At 39.4% G+C, this 18701-nt stretch overlaps 1 protein-coding gene across 8 annotated transcripts in view; it reads left to right on the top strand.

Moving 5' to 3' along the window:
- Positions 1–18701, top strand: part of RGS7 (regulator of G protein signaling 7) — a 265953-nt gene that overhangs the window by 168003 nt on the left and 79249 nt on the right. For 6 of the 8 annotated variants that reach the window (XM_009644704.2, XM_035900245.1, XM_035900246.1 and 3 more), the window contains one exon: positions 10000–10106. The exons of the other annotated variants lie outside the window; for them this stretch is intronic. In XM_009644704.2, the coding sequence (XP_009642999.1) occupies positions 10000–10106 (107 nt within the window). The remainder of the gene's footprint in view (positions 1–9999; positions 10107–18701) is intronic. 8 annotated transcript variants of the gene reach the window in all.

The raw sequence follows: 18701 nt of genomic DNA on the forward strand, positions 1-18701 counted from the left end.
TACTGAGACCTCTTCTTCTGGAAAAAAAAGTCCTTATGGAAGGGTTTTCATTGAGCTATTTTTGCTAGTTAGTACCTGTCAGTATTTCTGTATTTTTAATAGCAGAGTTTCTCTGGCTGAAATGACAGTTCTCTACAATTATCTGTGTAAATCCTGTGCAATGGGGAGAAGTGAGCATTGGGAGAGGGCTTATAACAATAGGAATATGTGATGGCATAAAATGGAGTTTTGCAACATCTGGAAAGTTTACTCTCTCATCCTTCATTTGGATGTTAACAGTGAAATATATTTTACTTGCCAGTCAAAGAACTTAATTATAAATAATGGATGACGAGAACTCTCTAAAAGTGATCCCGTTTGTAATAACTGCCTTGGGTTTTTGTATATATGCATCCCAGATAACTGTACCTGATCGCATGGGGAATCACATTCCTACATCATTCTCTGGAAAGCTACCTCCACACTCTTTGTTGTTGCCTTGCCTGAGCTTTGATGGTATTTTTCCCTGATGCGTGTCTCAGTGACACCAATTTACTTCAAAGCTTTTAACTCCTGCTGGACTTTAAAAGCACAGCATTCTTCCCATTGAAAGAAATACATTATTTTCAGCATTTTATGCTCTCAGTTTGCTGGATGTATGAAAATTGATATGAAGAGGATGGTATTCTTCTTTACTGTATTGAATGCAGTGAAAGAGGCAGTTATTTTTCTAGCTGCTGCATGTTCTTTGTATTATCTGTACTGCCTGGTCATAAGTGGGTGTTCTGTGATTATGATAGCAATGCATGACAATGATACAAAATTAATGGTTGATGTAGTAGCAATTGATATCAAAACAGACTTAGAGACTAAAAAAGTGCTGTGATTCATCTTAACCAGCAGTAATAGCAAGGGTTTAGTGTGGCCTATTGCTTACCCTCACCCAGCTTCAGAAACTCCACATTAGCTGACATCCCTCTGATTCAACAATATTATCTTCTGTAGTTCCTTCAGGAACAAATATTTTCTGCACTGAAAAGCCTGTGCCCACTTGTTATTTGCTGGCCACAAATCCAAGTGCTGCATCAACCTCACCAGTTATTCACATGCACTGGATCCGCCAAGTCCTAAACACGGGTCTCCTCCTTTTAAACCCCACTCCAGATATACACCTGGCTGTGGCAGTGCCTATGGATCATATGCTTGGAGTGTGCTGTTGTAACTGCTCGTTACAGTCGTGCCCAAGCACAGCTGACTGAGAGGAAAGAGAAAGGGAGAAGCAGTGACACTGTACTGCGGCCAGGGAAGCATGTTGTCATAAAGGGCACCATGTCCGAGGGAACCACAATGTAAAATGCATTTCCTGGCTGATGCTCACTTGCACAAATTCTTGTGTGTCATCTGCCGTGGGGAATGTATCACATAGTTCCCCACTAAGCATTTGCAGCCTAACAGTTTGATCACACATCTGCAGCCCCAGCCACTGGAGGAGAAGACTGTAGGAAGATCTGGTGTACTAGCAGCAACTGGCAAGCAGTGTACAAGAAAACCTGAAATAATAGCATAATAATTCTACTACTGAGCAGAAGTGATTTGTGTCCAATATTTTGGGTCTTCTACAGATGCCTGAAATTGTGGAACAAGATTTCATCTGAGAGAATTTTAAAAAGTATGGTATTTTCAGTACATTTTTTTTTCTTCTTTTTATAATTTTGTCTTTATCAGGTTTGCTCAACAGGGTGCACATATGACTTTCTGTATTAGCACAGAGTTTCATACTGAATGGGGGAATGAGTGAAGTGTTAGGAAATATCTTATGAAGACAGTTCAGCCTGTCATTAGGGAAAACAAGACACACAGGTTTTGATTTTCTGTATTTTGCCCTGCAGAAGCATGAGAATCAAAGCTCAAACTAAAAAGTTGCAGTTTCAGAGGGAGTGCCAGTGGGAAAAATAGCAATCCCATACTTCAGAGGAGTCTGGATTTCATCCTTCTATCATTTCAATTTAAAGAGACATCAGTAATAAAATAGCAAAAAGCCTGCAATTTCTGCAAAATTGAAAATAGAAAAATTCAGGAGTAGTAAGTGAAATCAGAAGAAATGTTTTATAAATGTTGACTTGGGTTGGTGGACGCAGAGCCAAATTCCACCATTGGAAGGCCTGATTGCTGATGTGATATTGGTAGGTACTTGAAAAAATTCAGGAGAGAGATGACAGAGAAACTAAAGGCAACTTTAAACACATTCAGGCCACCGTTCATCACCACATGCCGAATGAACTGGTTATCTAGTGACCAAATGGTTCCACGTTCTGTTTTCCCTGGTAGTTGTCTACTCAATGCTTGCTTGCAGCTTGGTTGGATTTATTCCACCCCATGTAGCTGCACATTTCCAGTACACTAAACAAACACATCAAGCAAATATTTCAGACGTGCTCAATGCCAGCACATAATATTTTTATTTTTTTTTGCAGCTCCTTTTTTCTGTCAACACAAAAGCTGTGGTGCTCACCTCAAGTCATTACATTTTGCAGTCTCAGGGGTCTGCCTTTCAAGATACAATTTTATTAAGAGAATTAAAGCCCAGCTTTAGGAGGAGGTAGCAACAGTGTGTGAATCAGCTGAAATCCAGTGGGAAACAACCACATAAAAAATTTAACAGACAATACTTAAAAAGTTTTCAAGAAGAGGGTTTGTGTATTGCTAGCAGTGAGATGCAACTTCTCTTTCAAGGATTAACTTCTTTTTTTCTCCTATTTGATAACTCCTTTTTTTCTTCCAAAGGTCTTTTCTTTGGTTTGTTTTTTATTTTTTTACTTTTTTTTTTCTTTCAGGAAACTGTATGTCAGCCTCCCCTTTCATTCAGTCTTTCATGGTGGCATGACTTCTGTTGACCTTGTCTGGATGAAATCTTTCTAGGGTTATGTCAGACATTTAGGTCAGTCCCTATTCACCCACATCCCGTGAGCCCATAAGGCAAGACTGGTAGTGTGTCCCTGGTTTGCTGGATGTTTTTGTGAACAAAGTATTTGATGTTTCGTGTATACGTCATTGTCTCTAGACTTAGCATATGTGTATTACTGACACCTTACATTATAGATCAGCTCAGACTGTAAGGGTGGACTTACCATTCCTTGGGCAGATGGGGAGTCATGGCACATCTCTGATAGGTTTTCCCTCTTACCTGCTGAGTGATGGTCCTAACGATGCTGCTGGCCTGCTGATGGCATCAGCAGCCACTGCCCAGCACACAGCACCAGAAAAATTCTACCTATTTAGGTAAGTTGCTGTGGTGACAGAAAGCTTGGTTTATAATGGGTATCTTGGAATCAAGCATGAATCTCATTTTAACTGTGTTTGGATAAATAGTGCCTCTTCCTTCACCAACCCTTTAGCCCTCCCTGAAATGACTCTCACTGACTGCTGCTCCCTTTACAAATTTGCTCCTTCAGATGGGACAGAAGAGAAAGGCTTATAGTGATGTGGGTGTTCAAGAACTTTCCTAGTTGTTTTATTTTCCCCTCTTTAAATGCCACAGTCAGGCCCTGGGAGTGAGTCCCTCCTACGCTTTGTGTGAGCATGAGAAGCAGGTTGTATTTTATTACTTTTAAGTTAAAAGTTAATCCTTTGCAGCTTGTGTTCACACTGGCAATGAAATGACAGCAGGAGTGAGGTGAGAGTAAGTGATAATGTCTTGGCATTTGACACTTAGAATGAATGTGTGCTTGTGAAGTTCTGACTCATTAATTCTTTTTCCAGGCAGCCGTGTGGCTTAGCAATGCACTTCAGTACTGTGATGGAGTTTAGATTAGACAAATAACCCAGAATAACAAACACTTTATTGTTTGATGGAGAGGGAGGTTTTCATTGGTTTGACATTTTCATATCAAAAAGTATATGAAAAACTTGGAAGTTTGGGGTTTTCACTGTCACTTACATCATATAGCAATCTTAAGGACACAAAATGCCCCAAACTGTGTTGCTTGTAGGAAATCTTTCTCCAGGACGGAGTTGCACAAAAGAACATAAAACAGACTCTGAAAAAAAACCTATTTTAAAGTGGAGCAGAATTGGGAAACTCCCTGTATTCGTTTCCTCAGTCCCTCAGAAATTGCTGCAAGCCACTTCAGATGTTGTAAGACTGTAACTACAATGGTATGATACTGTAAATTGTCTTATGGACTTCAGAATAAACATAAATCTAGAGATCACATCACCTGAAGCCCTGAGATGCATAATGAAAAGTGGAATCCACACTAATCACTAAAAACACATTCTTTAAGGGCTTTCAAAGCACAGAAACATGTTTATTCCAAAGAAAAACAGAGATCATCTGTCCTTTTTAATCTCCTCCCATAGATGTTACCATAATAAACAACTTGTTCCAGTGATATTACCATACCCTGCAATTTAAGAGGAATGAAATATCATCAATCCATACAACAGTTATTACAGTAAGGAGAAAACTGCACAATGTTTAAAAAGAAAATACAATGAAAACTCAACAGCCAGAGTATATTTTTCATTCTTTAGATTTCATCAGGTTTGCATTGTCCCAAAGCATTGAAAATGTGTGACTCCCTTGCATAGTGAAGCATATTAAAAGTGACCAGTATTTTATCCATCAAGATCACTCTTCTTGTAATGGCGCAGCAGATGGCTGGGCAATATTACTTCTCACAAAAATGATTGCTAATCAATCTATGTACGTGTTGTTCACTTCACCCACTCAGCTAAATAAAGTTCAACAGCAGAGTGAACCATGGAATTTTTAGCTTTTTCTGAGCTTTTAGCCCAGCAATAGCATACATATCAAAACTACACCCACAGCAACATTTTGAATTTATATAAAATATTTCATACCCTATTGAAAAGCAACAGGCTCATAGAGACGTATTTCTGTCTTTCACCTGAGGTATTTCTTTTCCATTAGCTGTTATAACTTGCAACACTGTCCTTTTTAACTAGGAAAAATTAAAACAGCGGTTTGGGTAAATTTTTTTCTTGAATACGCTGTTCCACTTTTGAGCAGTATCACTGCTAGGAAGTATACCTGGAACCTCGGTTCAGATAATTGATGTCTCCAAATGAGTCAAGAACAGAGGAAGCTGAAGTCTACTCTATTTTACCAGTTACACCTCCATGAGCTTTTTCTCCCTCAGATTTTGTGTGTCATGTCTCTGGCTGCAGTTTTTATTCATTGTATAGCAGTTGACTGCAATTTGAACTATGCCTTCTCAGTGAGGCTGTCTGGGTGTAACTGACAATGTAGTTTATATTGCAAAATTTTACACACAGTGGCTGAATACTGGGAAATAATGGTGTAGGTATCACATTTCTGTGTGTGTCTATGTACACTTGCCATCTAAACCCCCAGTATTTTCTTGCTTCTAGCCTAAGTTCCTCTGATTTTTTAAACTTGTATTCTGAATACATATAAACATTACTCTTCCTACCTGGAAACCTTTATATTTAAAAGTATTTATTCAGGCTTCTTTTTTCTTCTTAACTAATGCACTTCATAGAAGTTTTTTATGTTTCTAATCTCCATCTGCTGTTCTTCCAGGTGAAACCTGCTTCTTTAGGTGAAAATCCCCTAACTTCACATGCAGTGGGGGATGCAGAAGCTGTCTGAATGGAAATTCTAGGCATTTAGGCATGTAGGACTAGTATGCTGCTGGCTACATTTTTCTTTTCAAGCTCACAGTTTTGTTTCCTAAGTCCTACTGTTCTACTTCATTGGCTTCTCACAGTATTTATTTTTCAGTCTGATTTTAGCAAACTGAGATGTACATCAAAGTGTTGCCTTTGTTGTGTCTGTAATACACTGAACAACTTCTTTCCTGGAGATTAGAAACCTCCTGAGAGCTGAGTTTTCTTTCTGTGCAGAAGTTCTACTGCTGCTGTGCAGAGAGTAGCAGCATTAGTCCCCTGTCAGTCTCATGTGAGGCAAGGTTACAATTCTGTGGGCATTATTCACAGTTACAGTTTTGTGAATGTTGTTCACCTGTTTGAGACATATTTGATTTATAGGTTATTCAACCTCTGTGCAAAGTTTATTGGTAATGCTTTGGTTACGCAGTTGCCCCATTGTCAGATGATACCAATGAAGAAGATTTTAGACTTTCAAGTGAATGTCTTTATTCTTATACCATGTGTGGGTTTTTTCCTTTTCTTTTAATAAAGCAGATACCGCTCACATTCCCAAGTATGAGCTACGGTGGCTCTTAGGTTGATATTAAAAAGGTAGATTTGTGCATTCATATTTATGCAGTGCTGGAATAAGTTACTAGATTGATAGCCATAAAAAATGAAAATTAATTGTCTATTAGCTGAAGGAAAAGAGATGTAACAAGTTTATATGCGCCCATTAACTCTTAATGGATAAAGGGACAGAGAGATACCTTAACACTGAGTTAGTGTAGATTCATCCTAGCTGAATGAGATTGCCTGAGGTAAGAGTAAAACCACTTTAGTGTCCATACATAACTGCAGAAGAGATATAGGCTCCTATTAGGAATGATTCAGATCTTAAATAACCTTAATTGGCTTCTGGAGAAGGCCAGGTCACTGTTTCCATTTTTTGCATGGAGAACTAGTGGTGACTATATACTTGCATATATGACTCAGTGGTCAGTGAGAGAAATATAAGCTCTTACTTCTACTGTAACCAATCTTGCCAGGATTATAGGCGGCTCTGGCAGGAGCTTTCAGACAATTTCTTCTCCAGTTGTCTCCATCCCTTTTTTCCACTCCTTGTTCCATTTCTGCTTGACCCACCTAAAGTCACAGAGTTGTAATATAATTCAGGTTGAGAGGGACCTTAGGAGGACTCTAGTCTAACCCCTTGCTCAAAGCAGGGTCAACTGTAAGGTCAAACATGTTGCCCAGGACTTTATCCATTCAGGTCTTGAAACCCTCCCAAGGATGCAGACTGCACAGTCTCTCTGGGCAGCCTCTTCTGCTGTTTGGCTGAAGTCAGAACCATCCCCTCTCTCTCTTTTTTTTTTTTTTTTTTAATTGCCATGCAACTCCATAAAGATCTTGGCTCCCTTATTTGGTAATGTCCTTTTAGGCATTGGAAGGGTGTTGCTAAGCACCCTCAAAACCTTCTCTTTTTCAGTCTAAGCAAGCCCTGCTCCCGCAGCCTCTCTTTACAGGGCACGTTCTCCAGCCCCAACCATGTTGGTCACCCTCTGCTGGACTTATTCAAGTTTGTTGATGTCTTTCTCATATTGGAGTGGTCATGTTATTCCCACTGGACAGAGTATTCCGGATGTGGTTGTGCTCTTCAAAAACATTACAATTCAGAATCTAGGAAGAATGTGAAACAAATCTGGAGCTATTTAGTTTCTACTAAATCTGAAGAGAATGTGCTCTCATCTGCGTCAGAGCTCCCTGGCAAGCCCTGTCACCCTTATCTAAGAAATCCTTTCTATAAAAAATGTCAGCACATTTCTTTCTTTGTTTTTGTCTCATTCCCTGAAGGTACATAATACCTGAAAAAAAAAAAAAAAAAGGTTTTTGAATAGGCAATAAGTTGCAGTGTGAAGAGCAAAGAAAACCTTAATAAAATTAAAAGGTAGATGAAGTGAACCAAAATGAAAAGGACCTCAGCAACTGACTCACTACAGAAAGTGTGGATTCAAAATTTCTGATCCAAGGGATAATAGAATTTAGTGGCTTGAAATAAATGAATAATTACAGTATATGGACTTACATTAATTAGGAGAAAGTTCAGATGGGGATTTGCAGACATCTCAAGCACAAGGAGCAAAGCAACTACCTTTCTTCTGTTAGAGAGATTTCTTGTAGGCTTGCAATTGGGAGAAGGCTTATTAACCAGATTGTGGTATTTTATAGCAGGCCAGAGAGCTCACTGCTGGAGAGGGTGTGTTGGATTTTCTTAGATAATGGCTCTGCTGGAGGGGCAGGAACCAGTTTGCTAAACACAGAGCTCACAAGGATTATTGGATATCAACTAAACCCTGGTAGGGTTATGTGCTTTCAGTTAAGTACTGTCCAGATCCACTTTCTTGCTCCCTTCACATGCTTGCTGGCTTTGGGTTAGCATAAAAATGTCCCACTCCACCTGCTGTATCTCCTATACCAATCTATGTCTCCAGGTGGGCAAAAGGGTGAAAGAAGGAATTTTCTGGGATGCTGATGAAGTATAGGTAAATAAAAAAGCCTGTGTTTCCTTCTCATATCCAAAATAATAATGGATGAAGCATATGTGAATCCCTCTTTCTGTGTTTATTAGCCAAGAACACAGATATCAGGACTTGCATTTCTTTCTGTGTGATGATGCTGTGACTGCTGGTCAGATGCTGCAGTGATGTTTTAAAGATGCAGGACAAGACAGATCCATGCTGCAACATTTATGCTTGCCATTGCTGAAAGCAAAATTACAGGCAATAGGAACATATGAGCTCTTTTTAGAGGATGAATATGAATCTGTGTATGCTGTGGTGGTGTAACATGTTTTCCATAGTGCATATATTCATCCTTACTGATTCTGCATACTTTCTGGATTCATACTGAATTAGTATTTTAGATCGAAGATCTCTCTTTTTTTTAGGCAGATCTCACTGTTTCTGTCTTTTGTCTCTTTGTCTTTTTCTTCCTCCCCTTTCCCACCTTCTCCTTATTCCCTAGGTGTCCAATATGGCCTTTTTTATGATCTTTTTCCTTTTCTCATACCTGATGTTTTTCTGCAGCAGTGTTGTCCTCTCTAGCGCCAGCTTCTGTAGCTGGTGGCTTTGTCATATAGCTCAGAAACAATTGTGTTCATTTCCAGGGCCCATCTCTTAAAATTAGGATGTTTAGGTGGTGTGTACCGATAATAGCAGGTTATGCTAGGAAATTTTTAATGTTACAGCAGAAATTGCTGTGTAGATGTTTTAGGGGTACATACTAGAGTTGTTACAAGGCTGGTAAAGAAATATGGTAAAGAGATAGTAGGACTTATATACTACAATATGAGCACTCTAAAGCTGTTCTCTTCCTACAACATTGTGTTCTTGTCAGCCAAATAATGACAATACTGGGTAAGAGACTTCAGGCACTGATACTGGACAGCAAGTCACTGAAAATACAAAAGTACATATAAATCTGACTGTTACATATTATGGTTTTGTTCATTAAAGTGAATTCATCCTGTGTGTGCCCAGTTCTGGACTCCTCACTACAAGAGAGACACACATACACTGGAGAGAATCCAACAGAAGGCCACAAAGGTGATTAAGGGCTTGGAGCATCTTCCTATGAAAAAAGATGCTGTTCAGTCTGGAGAAGAGAAGGCTTAGGTGGAAGTTCACCTGTGTGTGGTATGAGGGTGTAAAGAAGACAGAGCCAGGCTCTTTTCAGTGGTGCCCAGTGACACGACCAGAGACAATGGACACAAACTGAAACACAGGAGGTTCCCTCTGAACATCAGGAAGCACTTTTTCACTGTGAGGCTGACTGAGCACTAGCACAGGTTGCCCAAAGAGGCTGTGGAGTTTCCTGTCTTGGAGATACTCAAAAGCCATCTGGACGTGGTCCTGGGCAACTGACTCTAGGTGACCCTGCATGAGCATGGACATTGGATCAGGTGACCTCCAGAGCTCCCTTCCAACCTCAACCATTCTGTGATTCTGTGATCCTTTCTTATTTTCCCTGTAATGAGAAACTTTTAAGGAAATCTCTATCCTTTACTGTAGTTCTAATAAAACTAGTGAGGTAGATATCGTGCAATTGGAATCAACTATTTTAACATTGTGTAATCTGAAACTGTTCTGAAGAGGAAAAGCAGGCTGCACCATCAGAGTGAAAATGATAGCTGTTTTCAGCTTCAAAACAAGTGAGTGAACATTGCGTTAGCTACCTGCTAATGCTGATGTAAGCAGTGGAACTGCAGCTATAAATGGGACATCTATTAGCCATTTGTTAAGGAGAGGAAAGGGTTTTTTTGGTTGCATCATTATGTTACAAGTGATATAATTTTTAAAATTTCTCTTTCTTCTGTTCTTCAAATAGTGGAAGCTCTACATTTGGGAACACTGATGGCAGCACATGGCTATTTCTTTCCAATCTCAGACCACGTCCTAACACTAAAGGATGATGGCACCTTTTATCGATTCCAGGTAAGTGTTTTCAACATGTTCTTGCTTGCACAAATGGAGGCACATATTAAAGACCTTACACAAATGTTCATAGAAAATTTTAACCATACTTTGTCTCTTATGTAACATAGCAAATGGCGGCAATTCCCCTTGAAATAAAAAGTGGTAGAAGAAATTTATTTAGAAATTAAGTCAGCAAAGTGGTAAGATGATAGCGACCATTTTGATCCCTGGAAAAATTGTGATAAAGCTAAGTGTGTATAACAAAACCTATTGTCTTCAAGACACATAAGTCCAAGCTTTGTGTTAAACATTGTTTGAATAAGAAGCCATTAAGAATAAAATAAAACTGAGACTGTGGTCTTTAAAATGCAGAAGAAAACTATGATACATTGAGGACCAATCATAGTCTCAAACATTGTATTAGATTAATTACTGTATAATGCTTTAATCGATAATTTGGTTTGAGTTCTATAGACCCACATAAGGGAAGAGAAACGTTCATAATATTTGGTCTAAACCAAAATCTTAGAGTGAATATAATTAAATATGTACAGCATAGTCTAGCAAGAAAGAGAGTGACTATTGCATACATGCATACCATATTATCATATTTTCATATGTAGATCCTGTGGGTCATACATTGCAAATGACCTCTCCTTCAGCAGAACAGTAAGTTGCATGTGTACAAGGGTAATACAAAGAGCAGTCACTCCAAGCCTCCTCTCCCAGATCCAGTTACCTTTGATCCTGGAGAGGGGATCTGAAGGAAAAGGTTTCCTTCTCATGGTGCTTCATCCTCCTCAGTGTTCAGTGTAAAAAAGAGAGGGATGGCACATGGGTGAAGGGGCTTACTGCTGAGGGAAAGGCACTGATGTGGTTATGAGGTAAGTGAAAAGTGGAAAGAAATGGAGCAGTTGAGGCTCCAGTTCTTGGCTTGTCTCTGCATAAGCAGTGGCCAAAAGGACAAAATGTCTGAGGTCTTAATTTTGCAGAGAATAGGGCTTATTTATAGGAGTGCTGGTCATTGAATTCTGCACAGCTGCTGGCCTGCTTCTATCTCAAACATGGGAAATGAGCACCTCTACGAGCGTGATAATTCATCTGTGGGAAGGTATAGATTAGAATTAAGCTGCACTGTGAACGACTGAGAGTACTGCAGCTACCCTTCCATGCGCTTTCCTCAGAGAGGTCTACAGCCTACATGTTTGGACATGGAGCTTCAGTGAGGGTTAGACTGTAAAATGATATCCGTTGATTTATATAAGTTAAGGATTTGGCGCCTATTTGACATAGGCATATGAAATAAGATAATTTCCTCAAGTGTCGCTCAGTATATATCTGCAGTATTTGGCTATTTGCTGCTCTGTAGTACCTTTTGCATTGCTGTTCCTATGCCAACAATGTTAAAACAACGCAATTTTAGCTGTTAGTGTATAGCATGAGGAAAAATTCATAATGGTGTCATACTGTTAACTGGAGAAGTAACAGCAAAAGTTATGACATTAAAATTTCACATTTCCCACCAAAATAAGGCTAATATAAAGTCTGTTACTTAAACTCTTAAATTGGAAGATGAAGACAACATACTCAACAGGGAGGAAAGCTTGTCTGCAAATGTATGAATTTTGCACTAGGATAGTTGTTTAGGTGTTTTGGAACTAGGACCCCCTAAGTATTGGACAGGATTCACACATTTCTGGATATTTTAATAGGAGAAAACCATGCACCTGCCAGCACTGAAAAATACAGAAGCCATCCCTGCAGAGAAAACTCTGCCTGCAATACAAAGACCTGACCTACAAAAAACAGGCTAGCTACAATAATGGTCTCTCTGCACTTCATTTTTTTGTTTTCCAAAGGTGACGCCTTCCCTCCTGACAGTAAAATTACTTCCAGTTTGTTTTAAACAACCTTCTGTTGTATAGAAACAGCTAAAAGCAGTGGAGATTGTGCTTAATTTGTGCAAATGCCCTTTTACAGGCAAAATTTTACTTTTTCTGTTACTACTCTTACCATCAGGAGGGCTGTAAAATCATAGTTACATCTGTTTTTTTAAATAAAGTGGCCTTAGAAATAAAACAAAAAAATCATCCCAGAACATTCTTTGACCTACTCAGGTGTAACTCAGGTTAGTTTCTGTGATGGCAATTTAATTCAAAGGGGATGGATCTAAATATTAATTGCCTTACTGAGAGAGGAAATTTCTTATTAGTCTCAACAAGGCAAAGCAGAAAAAACAGGGGTAGTGGTACTTTTTGAACCATCCTGAACAGCTGCATTGCCTTTTTCTGATAATTTAAGTCTGGGACCAAAGAAGGAGCTGAATACCTGCTGACTATGCTCCTCTACCTGAGAGCAAATAGGTATGAGGGACCCAAATAAGAAAAGCAAGGTGCACCTTAGAAAGCAGGTCTTCCTTGGGGCAGGGGATTACTCACTGAGGCCTTCCACCTGTGTCCACATAAGTGATAATATGTCTGTCCTGGTGAGGAATGCCTGACTACCCCTCTCAGCTGGTAAACTTCTGTAATAGTCTCCCAGAGATGTTGATTTCTTCTACAAGTTGCACATGCATATTAAGCGTCTCAGTTAAAAATAGTGAAAAATAACATTTCCTAATGCCTTTTGTTTCTAAACAAACTCCTAGGATACTTGAGGCTAGTTATAATCCCGCTCCAATTTTTTGATGAGATTAATTTGTGACTTAATATAAATTAATTTTCAGAGATGAAGTTTAGGTTCTGTTGTTGTTTTCTAACTTTTAAGATGGAAGGCATGAATAGCTGAGAAAAAGTGTGAAAATGGGAACAGTTTCTTGTGGGAAGCATGAGTCTGGTGAAGATAGCAGCAAAACTCATGGATTTTGGCAAGGTGAAAATCTCACCTGTGATGTCATCTCCTGTTCTACCATGGGGAACACTTTCTTGACAAACACATTTAACCTTTCTGGCCTTGTTTTCCCATGCCTAAATTGGGGATAAAAATATATAGCAATCACTGTAAGGATTTTGGAACATCTTTGCTGCAAAATAGTGTAGAGCGCGAAGTGTTGTGCACCCTTGTGTCTCAGGTGGAACTACATTGCATCTCTTTGAGTCAGCCCTGCTCAGCTAGCTACCTCTTGGCTCAGTCCTGCACCAGCCTCTGGACATTCTGAATACTGAGGCTGTGGCTTAACATCACAGCCCTCCAGCCACTGTCCTCAGCTTCACTGCATTATCTACCATGCCTTGAGGGAGGGATTTTATTGGAAGCCAGATTTTAGAAATTAAAAAGAAGCAGGTTATCTTACCCAACATTTGGCAGATTTTCTTCGGCAATTGCAGTTGCAAGGACTAATTCATTGTCTCTTCAGCTCAGGCTCAGCATATACAGGCTCTGTTTAGGTTTCAGAGGGAAAAATAATTTCAAATCCATATATCTTTCTGGCCACCTTATCAGTGCCCTTTTTTCTTTTTTAACACCCTACTCAGACAAATTTTCCCTGCCACTGCTTTCCGTGCCCATGCCTTTTCCAGGTTAGGAAAGAGGAGTCACAGACACAAAATCTTTCTTGTTTCCAACTTACTCAACCTCTTTTTTAATAATTCTGAGCTAACTGCGGAGCATTACTTGCTGGCATCCTTCATCTACGGGCTTGACAGTACTAGACCAGCGATCTTACCCTTTTCCTTTACCAGGAGATAATTTGAGTCAACTGCAGTGAATGTAAAACTGAATGCCCGTGAATTCTGCCATCCATCATGTAAGGCATTTGAGATTGTGTATGACTATTTTTTAGCAAAGTCTTGATTTCTTCTGTTTATAAAGACTCCCTGGTGCCTGTGAGAAGAATAACACTAATATGCAAAGGAAGGTTTATGAGTTATTTGAATATTCCTTCCCCATCCCAGTAATTAGATTTTAAAAGATTTCATGGAGTGGAGCAGCTTCAGAAACAATTCTTTTCTTATTGCTATCAACAAGGGGTAGCTGAAAGATGCTTAATGATTTCACTCTTCAGTAATGCAGTTTAATGCACAGAAATTAATCATGTTTTATAAAAGTTGTTGGGCAACACTGATTTTTACAAGTAGCTGTTTCATTAACTCGGATATTATTATTGATTAATTTTATGGTAAGGCCAAAGCAGATCTATTTGTTTTATCACAGGATTGCTTACAATGCATAGCAGCCGCTGCTGTCAATTTGTTTAGTGCAGAATATGTACTGTATTACAGGATTTTGTTTCATATGACTTTATTAACAAGAGGATTATGGATTTCTGTGGTTAGGTTTACCTAATGATATTAGTCTATAATGTGAGAGAACAAGCATACATTTGTGCGTGCAAAACCATTTTTCCATCAATGGCATGAAGATCCTGGTAGCAGCCTGTTTTGTTCTGAATGCTGAAATGGCTCTACAATCACATGTGCAGTGCTAGGCAAGCCTTATTTCTCTAGCTGCTGACTTGTACTAGCTGCTTATTCAAATTACAGATACAATTAAACGAAGTGCCTTAAAAGTCTACTGATAAAAACTGGCAGCATTATTTCTGCCTGGGCTGATAAACACTACTTGACTTTCCCCAAACCGTTCTACCACCCACTTTCCTTCCGGCTGTAAGTGGGATGTCATGGCAAAATGACAAATGTTCCCTGTTTAATACTTGTTCATGACGAACTGCTTCACATTTCCTTCTGAGGAAAAGTAAAATTCTTAAGTATGATGATTCCTTCGGATTTTCTACATTTCACAAAAAAAAACCTTTGATATTTCATAATCTTCTCTTTGAAAATGGAAGTGTTGAGGTACAACTCGTTATACCAGGTCCATAACTCTCCTGGGGAAAGTCTTCACTTATGTAGGGTTTCTAGAACATGAAACAAGGCACATAGATTGTATAATACTTGTGCTATAGGAATATGTGATATTGCAAGGGATCTTCTAAATCTTCTACAGTGTACTTGAGATATGGGAGTTGTAACAAATAGTTAAACCAAGCTTTGTTTGCATAGTCCAGGTATAGAGAAGGCCATTTACAGGTGCAGAGCCTCCTTGCATTGCCATGGGATTTTTTTAATAGATCAGATGAGAGCAGGCAGCTTTCTCCTTAGCACACACCTCCTATTCTCATTCCTGACCTCATTCCATGAGACCAGGGATCCTCTTATCATACTCTTCTTACTTACTTGTTGAACAAGGCAAATCTTCTTCCCCCAGGCTTCATGGATAGCAAGATCTTCAAAGGGATTATTAAATATCTGGACTGTGAAATTGTATGGAGACTTTTGAAACAGAAGTGGAAAAATGTAAACTCAGCACATACATTATAGTCAACATGTTATGTGATTAAACTATTTGAGATCTGTAACATCTAAGGGACACAGTAAACTTCAGACTCCATTTGTAGGAAAATCAGGTTTTTGGAGTCAAAGGTTCCAGGGATTTCTGTCTGAGACCTTCTGCAAGCTTGATCTTAACTTGCCTGATTGCAGAGGTTGGGACAAGGAATCTCTGAGCAGGTAAGAGTCCATGAGGTGCTGGGGCTGAGCAGGACTGTAGCTATGGGTGGTTCAGATGCACTCAGAGCATTCCCCGGAAGAACACATGCATCCAAGGGGCAGTCTGGTGCACTCAAGGGCCAGCCTGAACAGGGGGCCTTGATAGACGTTTCCCCCAAATGTTAATGTATCATTCTAATAACTGAATTGTACTATTGTGGGAGCCTTGTGATGAGGTGTCTCACCGTGTCTCATTTCAGCAAGGAGTGACGTTGCTTGAGAATAACTTTTATTGCTACAGTTTACCAAGGGGTATTCCAGTTTATCCAGTGTGCACGACACATGGTGAGGTAGGTTAAGACCAGAACTTTATTGCTGTTAATACCAAACAATTAGGCAATAAAATGTGGCATACACCTCTGGCAAAATTTCAGTCATTTAAGCTACACACAAGTTTGTTGTTGATGGATGTATTTCCATACAATCACAGCATTGCAAAAGTTCTTTAATCAGAAACTGTTTTTTTAATCATGTTTCATTTTCAGTGTCTATTTTTTAAAAAATATTTTTCTTTATTTTTTTGGGCTTTCTATCTGTTTAAGTCTTAATCCTGTCCCTTACCACTACTTTTTGTGCCTGATGTTAGGAGAATTTTTCTTGTCTCTGCACTCACCAATGCCATTACCTGCTCTGAAAGTGAATAATGGTTACCTACTCTTTGAATATTACTTTATCAGCAGCTGCAGCTGCTTTTGAGCATGGATCTCATGGTGATACCGTAATTCTTTACTGGCTGGTAAGAAAGTAATGTAGGACTTTGCCTTGGTCAAAATACATAGCGTCTACAGTTTATTTCTCATCTAGTAGGCACTTTACACTGTCAGTGACCTAATATGTTTTTGAAAAATCCAAATTTTAGTAATCTTTAGCTTGTAAGGATTCAGAAATGGATAATATATTACAGTTGTTCAATCTAGACACTAGATCTAGAAAGATTAGAATAAAGAAAATTTCAGCTTTTCCCCTTTTCTGAAAAAGACAGATCTTTCCTGTGCTGTAGTCTCCTGAAGCTCCACTGCATTATGTGATTTTTTTAAAATAACTGCCCGTGTTTCAAAGGTTACTTGAATTAATATTTTTTTCCATGCATAACTTGCCCTTCAGGTAACTTGCACCCCCTTAAACATCATGTAGATGATTCAGTACTTTTGGTAACTCTTGCCAGTTAGATACTATATACCACAGAGAGTTAGAGATAGAGGAGAAAGAGAAGTACCAGAGCAAAAATTCTGTCATAATATTTACACATGCATATAACGCACAGTGCTGAGGAACCAGGATTCATTCTTCAGTTTGGTGAGGTGCTTTTTTTTTCTACAAATAAACACAGTTTGCCCACATGAAAATACCTTAGGCTTTCTGTGTTGAATTTCATCAGGCCTCTAACCTGAACTGTCTGACCTCATATAATTATTTCTCTCCCTGTTTTTTTTTTTCCCCTGTATTTTGCCCTGTAGTCTTATCTTCACGTCAAAATTAATTTGGGGCATGTTCACAGAGCTGATTGCGGCCAGACTTGAACTTTGTTCCCACTAGGAGCCAGCTGGCTGGAGGCCAGCTCCGGCCGCGTTGCAGTCCCTGAGATGATGAGCTGTACTTCTCAGGAGGTCCCACTGAATGCATCTGAGCACCATGCAGGTGGGGTCACGGCTTGCAGTTCAGAGGCAGCTTGTGCCTGCCTGGTTCAGAGCGTCAGCAAGGAGAGCTCACGTCCGTGTGTCATTCCCCGGGCAGAAAGACCTTTACCTGACCACAGTCTCCCTCCTTCTGGAGACTCAAACAAGGAAGGCATTTAATAATCTTCTGTACTTATCTGTGCTAACTGTTGTTTCAACCCCTTTCTCATGCTGTAATGTTTGCCTTTTTCTGGGGTTTCTTTTTGACTTACCTTATAACACATTATTGAAACCTCTTATTATGAATTATCATGTACTTTGCTAATTAAAGCTCATGTTCTGCTTTAACTTTTCTGCTTTTATCTCCCGAGGCATGGTGGCACAGGAAGACTTAGACTCATCCTTAGTAACATAGGCATTAATTTGTGCTTTTTCCATGATCTCTTTTTCATGTTTAGTCGATTGGAGATTGCCAGTGTGGTTACACTGGCCTGTCACTACACTTTCTCTCTAAAGGTACTTGGACGTTTAGTACAGTCTCTTTCAGTAACTGCCATCCCTTGAATCTCTTTGTCCCTCGGTTTACTTTTCCAAGAGACCTTCTTTGCCTGTTCTCTGAGCCTACTAGCCCTCATGCTGCTGTGCTCGTCTTCACAGAATACCAGTCTCATCCTGCAGTCACTTTCACTCCAAGTACTACACACCCTCAAAGTCTTGGTCAGGTATTTGCTAATGGAACAAAATTTATTTTATTTGTTCCCTCGAAAGTTTCATTCAGCTTCGGAAAGCAAACAGCGTCCTCGGTGCATTTTCATGCTTCTCAGCATTGGTCTGAAGTGAGTCCCTCTGTTAGAAGCAGGTCCTGCCATAGGGATGCACCTTTTTGTCCTTCAGAAAAGCCTTGGCCACCTCTGCCTCCTAGTGAGCTAAAGTGACATTTCACGGCAGTGAATATCCCGCACCCTTTCCCATATTCTATTTAGCACCACCGATGTTCAAGTCCCAATAAAAGTTTAATGTATTAACTAAATACTGAAAACAGTAATATCAGATTTATCCTCAATCAATATAATACCTCTGAAACCCTCTCAGAACTATTTCTTGCAGTATTCTCGTTGTCGGGGAGTAGCTTTCCATTTATGTATGCAACAACAGAGTCCTCCTCTTACATCATAAACATATAGTCGTGAATATATAGTATTTCCTCATAGCCTGATGTGAAATGAATGCCAAAAGCAATTTTGGGATTTGCTCAAAACCTCATGGGATTGGCTCAAAATCAGAAGAGAGAATTTATTTTTAAATCTCAGCTGGAGTGGGACTACATGTAGTTCATCAAGAGAATTCCTAAGTATGTATGAGGAGTTTTAATATGGAATTTACAGTATACCCACAGTTGCAGGAATCTCAGTGTCTGAAAGGGCTCTTCCCCTGCACCTTTCTCCAGCTGT

This window comes from Egretta garzetta, unplaced genomic scaffold (assembly GCF_000687185.1).
Source record: "Egretta garzetta isolate BGI_Z169 unplaced genomic scaffold, ASM68718v1 scaffold248, whole genome shotgun sequence".
In the NCBI taxonomy this organism is placed as follows: Eukaryota; Metazoa; Chordata; class Aves; order Pelecaniformes; family Ardeidae; genus Egretta; species Egretta garzetta.